The following is a 9,664-nucleotide window of genomic DNA, read 5'->3' as shown; positions in this document are numbered from 1 at the left end:
GAATTATTCCTTAGTTTCTATAAGAGTTATCTTTGATAAAAGCTTGTACAAATACGACTTTTAATAATAAATAAGAATGATTTGTGAAAGGTATTGTTTGCAAAAATTTTATGCTTCGTATATGTAAGAAACTATGAACGAAACAGGGAATGAGTTGCGAAATTTTTATTGTTACGTTAAGTACTTTTAAATATGTATAACTGGTTTTTGTTGTATACGTTGAAATGACTATGTATGCCTTATTGATGAACTACGAGTTAACTACTGTCGGTGCAGACTTTGTGACATTGACTGAATGTTGGGACTGCTAGATCGTTATAGCCTATAACAGCGTAATTTGTTAAAGGTGCCTTATTTGTAGGAAATGGCGAAACGATCAAATCTGAACACAGTGAAGTGATTACGTGTATTGATCTACAGAAAGAACTGATCGATTAAAAAAAAGAAAAAAGGACAATCTATAGTTTGTACATAAATGTATTGCGTGAACTTTTGCCGAATTCTTTTCGTAGTTGTTTCTTCGGCAATAGAAAATCCCACCACGGCGGCGCGAGAAGAGAAATTGTACGGTGTTTAAAAGATTCGCATGGAATATCGAGTGAAAGAAGCAAGCGTGTACTCAAGCTCAGATATTAGCAGGAGATGAATACTCAAAACTATTTCCTACTTTATAGATTATTACTGCTATAAATACTTTTAATTGTAACGATACGATAAAGATAACTGCATAGTAAAATTTAAGAGTCACACATCTGAAAGTTTTTACATGTTCTTATTACACACATACATTAAAATAGTCATAACGCGAATTATCTTAGTTGTGTGAAGATAATAGTTATTTAATAGTATCTCTGCGTTACGTATGTTCGTTTTAAGTAAGTAAATTATAAAATGAAAGAGGTATTGTATATAAAGTGACAAATTTTATCACTTATCGGTTTAAGATCAATCGAGATTGAATGTTTGAAGCAAAATCAAAGTCATAGCGAGCCAGCCCCGCGTATGAAACCTGGGCTCTCTGACTTCCAAGTGTCTTAACTCTTTCTTCTATCGTAAACGTCTCGTGATGGAAAGGCGGATCAGAGATTAAAGATAATTGATATTGCATAATGCTCAAAATACTTCGCATTTTAATTATGATTTACGTTGCACTCATTTTCGTTTAACATTTTTAGCGCGATTCTACTGTTCACTCTAAGCAATTGTAAATATTATCAACATTTTTCTATTACTAATTTCATTTAATAAATTCCACGATGTTATGTACAATTTCAAACATTAGTATCTCTGATTTGCCTTGTTCTTTCGCCACCAATTATGAGCTACTGATAATATCAATTATTAAATAAATATGAAATCTAATCAAATCGATTGTTGATTGATACAACCTGTCTTAGATTAAACAAAATAGTAGGAGATACATGGAGAACTGATTCAAAGATATTCAAATTTTTATTAGTCGTACATGTACTGATCGCTACACAGCGTTTTCAGCTAACAACATTCAGTAAATAATCAATTTTATAAATACGTACATATTAGGATATGAGTCATAAGAAATTTGGGAAGTACGAATGTATACATGTAATTGATGTATATGACAACGAAAGCATAAGTGTCATAAATATCACAATAAGAGTCATGATTACAGAGATCATATATGTCTTATATTCTAGAGAGCTGTTGTAATAAATTAGAGGGCAAGATAGCTTCTAATTTGTCTAAAATATAATAAAACGGATGGGAGAACCAAGCGAGCATCGATCGGGCAACTACGCCCATAGTATCGGGATACTGGTGCGTCAAAAGCGCTAAGAGTGCTGTGAAGGAACACAGGCCCGCGGTAAACAAAATGAAAAACGGTAACTCCTTTTTAGGGTAAACGCTCACGTCGTGAAACGAGGGTAAGAGTTCGCGATCCGCGCACTCTGTGCAAGTTGGGTACGGATAAAACAAATGTCCTCTTTCTAGAGGATAGGGCAACATCCTGAACGTTCCTTCCCACGTACAATGTAATAAATTAAGTGCTCCTTCCACCTGCTTCCAATGATGAAGGTGGAAGAATGCATAAGCGATCGCTTCGGAGTCTCCTCTTTTCAGTACGTGTTCAGGCGGTAAAATTAAAGGTTTCATTTCTAACAAATATTTAGGTACATGAGGGTTGAATTCAACGGCTCTGTGAATAGCTTCGACTGCTATCATCTCCGGTGTAGTTAAACCCCTTTTGCTAGCGATGTCCGTTGAGAATTTATCAGCAACTACTCGCGCTTTCAGCAACGCTGCAGTATAACAAATAGTCGCAGATTTCGGTAGACTTATATCATCGTACTTCGCTAATACTGCTTGGACGTCTGCGTACGCCTGCGATTCCAATAGAACTTCGATTAAATTCTCGTGAATGTTTAATACGTTCATGATCGGTGGAACTTCCTTAGTCAAATCTCTAAACATTTTTATCGCCTCTTTCAATTTCCCCAATTTCCTCGCGCACATGGCTAATCTTCGTTTAACATATATTAATACGTTCGTATCCCTCCTGTGTATAGCTTCTGCAATGGCACCTTGATGCTGAGTGCTCTGAGACCTTCTGTAATTATTTTCTGCTACTTTCAAAGCTTGCTTCAAAATCTTCTCTGCTTCTACAATAGTAGTAGCTTCTTCCTCAGCTAATAAAATGTATGCAGGAGCACAATCAGGATTTCGCTCGAGAGCACTGTGAGCAGCTTTTATTCTCACAACTGGATTTCGTTCTCTCCATGCTGTTTGCATAATTTCATATTCAGCCTTACCTATAAAAATAAAGATAATTATTACTCTTGAATTCTTCTAATGTACCAGTACCGAATAGTATTCCATTTACCTGTATCACCCTCGCAGGTGAAAAACGTTTGATGATCTTGAGCAGATAAATTCATATCATAATACGTTAATGGTTCTTTGTTCGTGGTCCAATAAAACCTTTGATATTCTGCACCTCTGAATAAATTTATAGGATTACGCCAAACTTTACACTCCGGAACATTTTGTTGATTTGAACTTGAACCATTTAAACCCGAGCTACTACCATCTGATCCATTGTCACCTCCCCCGATCCATGGTGAAATATGATTTAATGATACTTGTTCAATGAAAGATGTACCATACTTTCGGAAATACCACCATTCGAAGATCAGGATTAATCCGGAGATCAGGGACGATGTTCCGGTAAGAGCGACGTAGAACTTCGGGGTTAAGGTGCTCAGAAACATTGTCGAGTCCCACATGCTTGTGAATAATAGGGCCATTTATAATACAGTAACAGAGGTATTGTTTTTGTATTGTTTCTCCTTGCACTGTTTTTCTATTGCCGTAGGAATAGTTTATTTAACAACTACGATAGCACTGTCAACGTTTCTGCATTATCCTTACATCACTCGGAAAATGTTATTCCTTTCAATTGTGTTTAACTAGATACAGTGGAAGGAAACTTTATGCGCGACTTTAACGATTGCATATAACTTTTTTAAATTTAAAACAACGCATAACTGCTCTCATTCTGTGCACTGTATACTAGCTATACTAGTAAATATGGTAGCATTTATTTTGTCTGAAGTTGCCGGATTTAGAATGCTACATACATTGCTTCATGAACATTTAGATTCCACCGCTAGATGATGTCACCATGCCCTATCGACACTTTAAATGATTATTTGAAAAAAATTGTAAGAAGAGGATTCATTTATTAAATTTCGCGATCACATTCCGTTTATTAAATCCTCAAATTGTCCCAAATATCGGAAGTATCGTATTTCATTTATTTACGATAATTTAATCAGATGATAAAGTTCGGTTGGGTAAGAGAATAAAATTTACACCAGTAGGTGACAATGCAGTCTCCAAACATTGATATAGAATAATTCTTAGATTTTTCTTTTTTTACTATGAAATTAGAATTTGCTTATCCCATTAATTCAATTGCTGTTAGTACCGTCAAAAACTACAACTTTCTTATGAAATATTTTTTTTTTCGTCGATAGTTAACGAATACTTTGCAATAAACTATTTTTTCGTTGTTTGTCAAGTACTTGTTAACTATCAACGCTAGCGAAAAATGTTTCCGACTTGTAGCTTTAGTTGTCAGCTACAAATAAGGTCCTATACAATTCCTCGTAGGTCCAAGGGTTTAGGAGCATTTGAGGAAAAATTAAACTTTTCCCAAAAGTTTGCTGTTGACTTTGTCAATACCAATCAAATGCTGATTAATCATACTTAATTCGTTAAATACCGGAGTTAGGAGAAAAATTCATAGTCTTTCTTGTAGAGGACGTCAGTGCCTATAACTTTTGTTTACAACGTTTTTCGTTAGCGTCAATAATTAATTAATAAATAAAATTGTTTATTGCAAAGTTCTTTCTTCGTTCTAGCGAAAAGTGTTTCAAACAAAAGTTGTATCTGCATCTTCCTCAGTGCCGATTACCATCGAAAAAAACGATCACTGACTGTGGTTTGAGCTGTCTCAAGGATTACACGGGTACTGTCAATCTTTAATAGTATCTCCTCGGTGACTCCACCCAATGTATTATTATAGTTTTTTATTTCTGTTTCCGATTTACAAATTAAGAATTTCAATCGAATTAAACACTGAGGAATAATTAAGGAATCTTCGTTTATGCAACGCGATGACTAAAATTGATCTTCACCCGCGTGCTATTTACATTACCAGGTACGACGTTATTGACTTTTACATGTTAAATAATAAAAGCGCTTCGCAATAATACGTTCATTAAAAGTTTATAAACTTGTTACCGAGCGTTGTCACTTGGAACATGCGAAATGCAACTCGACGCCTGTAGAAACAAATGGATGCATGGTAGATACGCACGATCGCGTTTACACATGTACTGATACAGATCGTGCGTTATATCTTAACACCAGAGAGAGATTGTTTATATCGCACATGCTAGCTATTAAAACCTATTCGACTACTTAGAAAAGTATGGTAACGCTTCTTATTAGCAATTCCAATTTTCATAATAGCATCGACGAATTCTATTTTATTAGTCATAAAATATCAGCTATAGGCATCGACTGCTTACGAATCAGAAGCATAAATCACTGTAATAGTCGTTGCTCATACATTCAGAAATCCCTATCATTATTCAGAAGTAGAAGTATAACGTAAGATTGGTACACGCAGCCGTAACAGATACGCCTGAACGTGCGAGTGTACGTGCAACGCGCACCTACACGAGAACGCTAAAACATGCACGGATACCTGCGCGATTATATGCTTATGACAGACAATTAGATGCTACATAGGGACACGGGCAATATCGATTTGCATATCTACGCGAGCACGTGCGTTCGCCAATGTGGGAACCGACTGAGCTCGCCTCGGAGTATATACGGGTGAAAAGGAGTGCAAGGAAATAAGTTGATGGACGAGTTAATTTAAAGTTAATTGCCTGCGACTGTCTACGCAGGACTAAAGTTTCCCGTGCGATATAACGCGCAGTTAAAAAAGCAGTTTGGCGTGGTTTATTCGCAATGCTGTTAGCAGTTGGAACGATAAACGAAAACGAACGGAACGAAGGACGTGATAAACTGCAAGCGCAGTTAACGCGCGTGGCCGCTGTATCGATTCGAAATGATCGACGGCGCTTATTTTCGCATGCGATACGCGTCGAATTTTGTAGTATTTCGCGCGAGAGGGTACGGGGACGTGCGCGCCGGTGGTATCGTGGTTGCGAGGTCAGTGGAACGGCGACGGTATAAATCGGGCGCTCGTTAAAACGTGACTTACGGCACTTTCACGACCGGCCGAAGTTTCCACCGTGCTCCCAACGTTCTCGTTATTACTGCCTCACCCTTTCGATCCACGTACTTCTTATTCCCTCCGCTGATAGCTTTCCCCCCTAGTTCTGCTGCTTTCCTAGTCGCGTTAACGATGAAATTGCGACTGCAATTACTATTGGCCTGTGTGAAAAGTTTTATGTAAAACTAGCGGAAACATGATCGTATCTTGTAGTTCTGAAGGGAAACAGAAAGAGTAGTAAAAGTATCGACCCGACGGCTAATAATAGCTCTACTTTCGTTCGGAAATATATACACGATTATGTCACGGACAGTTGCGAGGATTCATCGGATAGTCCTGAACTGTTCATAACCGAGCGTCTTAAACGATTAAACGAGATATTCCATTATATAAGATAACGATAGAATTTTCGATGTTCAAAAGCCCGATGATCCCAGGTTGCTCTATTAATAGGCTGACCTTCCTTGCGCTCTCTAAATAGGTGTGTCAGTAAGATAGCGTGCGCAGCTCTCGCGATGAGACTCGTTTCCTTTTCAGAGAGGAAACGATTGTTGAGTAACGAGTAAGGGCTCGAGACTCAATGATACTGGAGATACATAAAAGACGATAATTAACCTTGGCCGGAGAAGTCGCTTAATTAAAAAGTACGTTTAACTTAACTTTTGCCGACCGTTCCACCGGCATCGAACTTCAAAGTAGAATAAAATCGACCGTGGTCAAACCAGGACTTCATATTTCTCATCGTGTTATTCTGAAAGTCATGAAGGGACCAATAGTAAAATGACATCGCACGTATAATTTACACGTAACATAGCGCGCCTGCACGTGCGTAATTACGAGTGTAACTAAGGGTTGAAACTGTTGAGAGCGGTTTTCCGTGTCACTCGGTGCACATTTGCATGATTCGATGTTACGAACGAAAGGGAAGAGAGTCTATTTCGACGGCGCAGCGTTGTCCCCATTCCTCCCCACAAACGTTCCAACAGAAAAACACAATACTACGAACGTCGAGTCACAGTGAAAAGGAAACGAATCGCGAAGTAGAAGCGTGAAAGGAAATTGCGTAATTTATTCGACTGATCAAGGGGCAAGCGTGGATAGTGTGCACGCGTAGGTGAATCGAATGATGTAAGAGAGGGGTGGCGTCGAGCGTTTATATCGCGGGGAAAACTTTTGCGTGATCTCGAAAATTGCATCAACCGCTGAGCCGCGGCGAAACAACGAAACTGAATGCAATCGCTCGCCTCGGTAGTATTCGTATTGAGTTTCCACGAGAAAATCTTGCTGGAGGTTTTTCGATCCCTCGGCAGATGATACGTTCCCAGCACCACTTACGTAATTGGAATGCATCGAGTCATCGCTGCGACAATCGATGTGTGTTAGATTATAGATATAAGAACCGTATCAACGATTCTTAAACACTATTATTTCCGAAATCAATTTATCTCCACGAATGAACCAAGTACACTGTTTACGTAGCTGTTCGATCCTCGCGTACGGATCCAAGCGAATGATGCGAGATAATTCATCGGGTGTTAATTTACTCGTTGCTTCCACCTTTTTGCCATCAACACGTCGTCGTGCAAATGATATCCGGTTAAGAATCGAGTTACGAGACCGCAAGTAACGAGACAAGCACCACTTCTGAAACGAAGTACACCGGGGAACCCTTCTGTCCTATCTCTTCCTTTTTTCACCTTGCTCTTTTCTCCGGACGCGACGAAGCAGCGAGCAGTCGATCGGTTGGTCGGTCGGTCGGTCACTGAACCGCCCGCGCCGCCTTGTACATAACTCCATGCCATTCCATCCCATCCTGCCCCACAGTTCGGATCGAGTCGCGTGGTACCGTTAGAATCTTGTCCCAGTCTACCTGGAAACTAATTCGACGACTACAGTCCGATCTACGTTTCTCTCGTGTCCGTCCAGATAAAAGAAAGATCTTTGTCTATGTTATTACACGGCAGACAACCTTGAAATTACGCCGAGGAAACGTCTCAACATTTCATGCTTTTAATTCCAACAAAAATGCGAATTCCTCCGATAGCTGAATGTTTCTTCTACTCATTCGCACTTCGCAATTAGAGAATGTATTATACGCAATTTCCTTTATTTTTAAGAATATTGTCATGATTATTGAAAAAGTCAGAATTTAATTTTCTACCGAACGTGTAAAAGAAAGAAGCGCAATAACAAAACTGGAGAAGCAGTTCCACCTATCGTAAAAACGTGATCGCGTGGAACCGTAAGGGAATGGTTCCGTAATCAGCGGTCCGATTACGAATTCGCTACCCGATTCCGGAATTAAATTCCGTTCGTAGCCGTTGCGTCCGTAATTATGCGTCGAGAGTTCCGTGTAAACTTTCTTGCTCACATCCTTCTCCCTCCTTTTGTTTCCCCGAGTCAACTTCTTATTAACTGGCCTGGTTAGGTCGGGTCTTACTCGGCGGCGGTTACAAAGTTTCCCGGGTCTAACGAGGAAATCTCTTGAAAATTCTAATCTGGGGGAAAATTGTGCGACCGCGTCGCTTGGACGTTTTGTATTTTTAAACAGCTACCATCGTATTTGATTAGCGTCATGTTGAGTGATAGAAAATTCAGTGAAGCTTTAATCGTCGAGACGAGTGAAAGAATCGATCGATCGATGTAATAAACTGATACAGGACGAATGTCGTCGTACGTTATTGTAGAAGTAAAAAATGGAAAAGATCACCGAAGGACGAAAGGGAGACAAACAGGGAGGTAGGGGACGGACAGCGTCGGTGGTGGTGCTGATGGCGGTGGTGTGGGCGTCGGCAGAGCAAGGGGTGGAAAATGGGCTACGGAGGGTTGTACGAGGCAAGTACGAAGAGAGGGAAGGACGCGGTCACTATGGCAACCATGGCTGGGTTTCAGGGCCCCGGCCGATGGTTTGGGTAATGTTCCGCGCCTTGGAATGGATTTCTCTCGCTTCGCTACCAAATGGGGTTAGTCAGTGCTAAGCACACGCTTGTTCTCTCAGTTTTCATTTCTCCGTCCCTCATATTTTTTCCTTTGCAACCCCTTCCCTCCCTCCGCGTTTCAAATCGTTGTTATTAATCGAGCTATACATATACATTAATCGGATCTATTCGGAATTCCACGTACTAGGACGTCTATTTAAAATTGCATCGGTCAGCAACTTCCCTAACGAGGCAATAAAGTCTTGCATTGCGATTTGATCGCTCGGTTGATTAACGCGGAGTTCGTATCTCGAGTTTCACCGGGAACGTGTCGTTTAATGGAAGCATAGTTAACGCGACTTCCGCGCGATGATACATAAGGTCAGGATTATCGGTGCGAGGGGAAACTCGTTGATTCTCCGTCTTCCGACTCGCCGATGACAAAGTTAACTATGTACATACTTTCTTAAGCGTTGAGAAGTCTCGAAGAGCCGTGAACCGGAGAAATATGACGGTCTGTTTATTTTTCCGACGGTTTGAGTCCTTTCAAATGGATGATCGTTGTCTGCGTTCTACCGCTTTAAGCTCCTTACGCGTTCGGAGAAGTGTACAACTCTCAGTAATTACTTAATCGCAAATGTTGAAGCGCAATAACGCATACCTGAACATTTAGGGTAGAAACTTTTTTAGTTTGTTATTATTATTATTAGTATTAGTTGTTGTAAGTTAGTATCAGTAAGGGTTTTATAATTCTTTGTGTGAAATATTTATTATTCGTCCCAACAACTAGCATTTCAGCATTTTAATTTTCTGGATTACGTAAACAACGAATCTGAATATTACTTCGAGTACGTGCAGCACAGCAAGCTTTCTTAACCGATTAACAAAACACTGATAGTAATTTTTTTCGTGCAAAAAGAATATCACCTACGATGTGAAAAATTCGTCATCC

At 39.7% G+C, this 9,664-nt stretch overlaps 1 protein-coding gene across 1 annotated transcript; it reads right to left on the bottom strand.

Moving 5' to 3' along the window:
- Positions 1–1,433: 1,433 nt before the first annotated feature.
- LOC108629979 (protein ST7 homolog) lies at positions 1,434–3,592 on the bottom strand. Its single transcript, XM_018033012.2, has 2 exons — positions 2,861–3,592; positions 1,434–2,789 (listed from the first exon to the last, which is right to left on the bottom strand). Exons 1-2 carry the CDS (start codon positions 3,282–3,284, stop codon positions 1,666–1,668), a joined length of 1,548 nt encoding a protein of 515 aa, XP_017888501.1. The 5' UTR covers positions 3,285–3,592; the 3' UTR covers positions 1,434–1,665.
- Between the last annotated feature and the right edge of the window lie 6,072 nt (positions 3,593–9,664).

Source organism: Ceratina calcarata, unplaced genomic scaffold (assembly GCF_001652005.2).
Source record: "Ceratina calcarata isolate Rehan_Ccalc_2016 unplaced genomic scaffold, ASM165200v1 scaffold60, whole genome shotgun sequence".
Taxonomy (NCBI): Eukaryota; Metazoa; Arthropoda; class Insecta; order Hymenoptera; family Apidae; genus Ceratina; species Ceratina calcarata.
This window is presented reverse-complemented; position numbering and strand designations above follow the sequence as displayed.

Coding starts and splice junctions, on each gene's coding strand:
- LOC108629979 (XM_018033012.2), bottom strand. CDS start 3,284: ATGGCCCTATTATTCACAAGCATGTGGGACTCGACAATGTTTCTGAGC. Junction 2,790..2,860: donor CACCTGCGAGGGTGATACAG/GTAAATGGAATA, acceptor TTATTTTTATAG/GTAAGGCTGAATATGAAATT.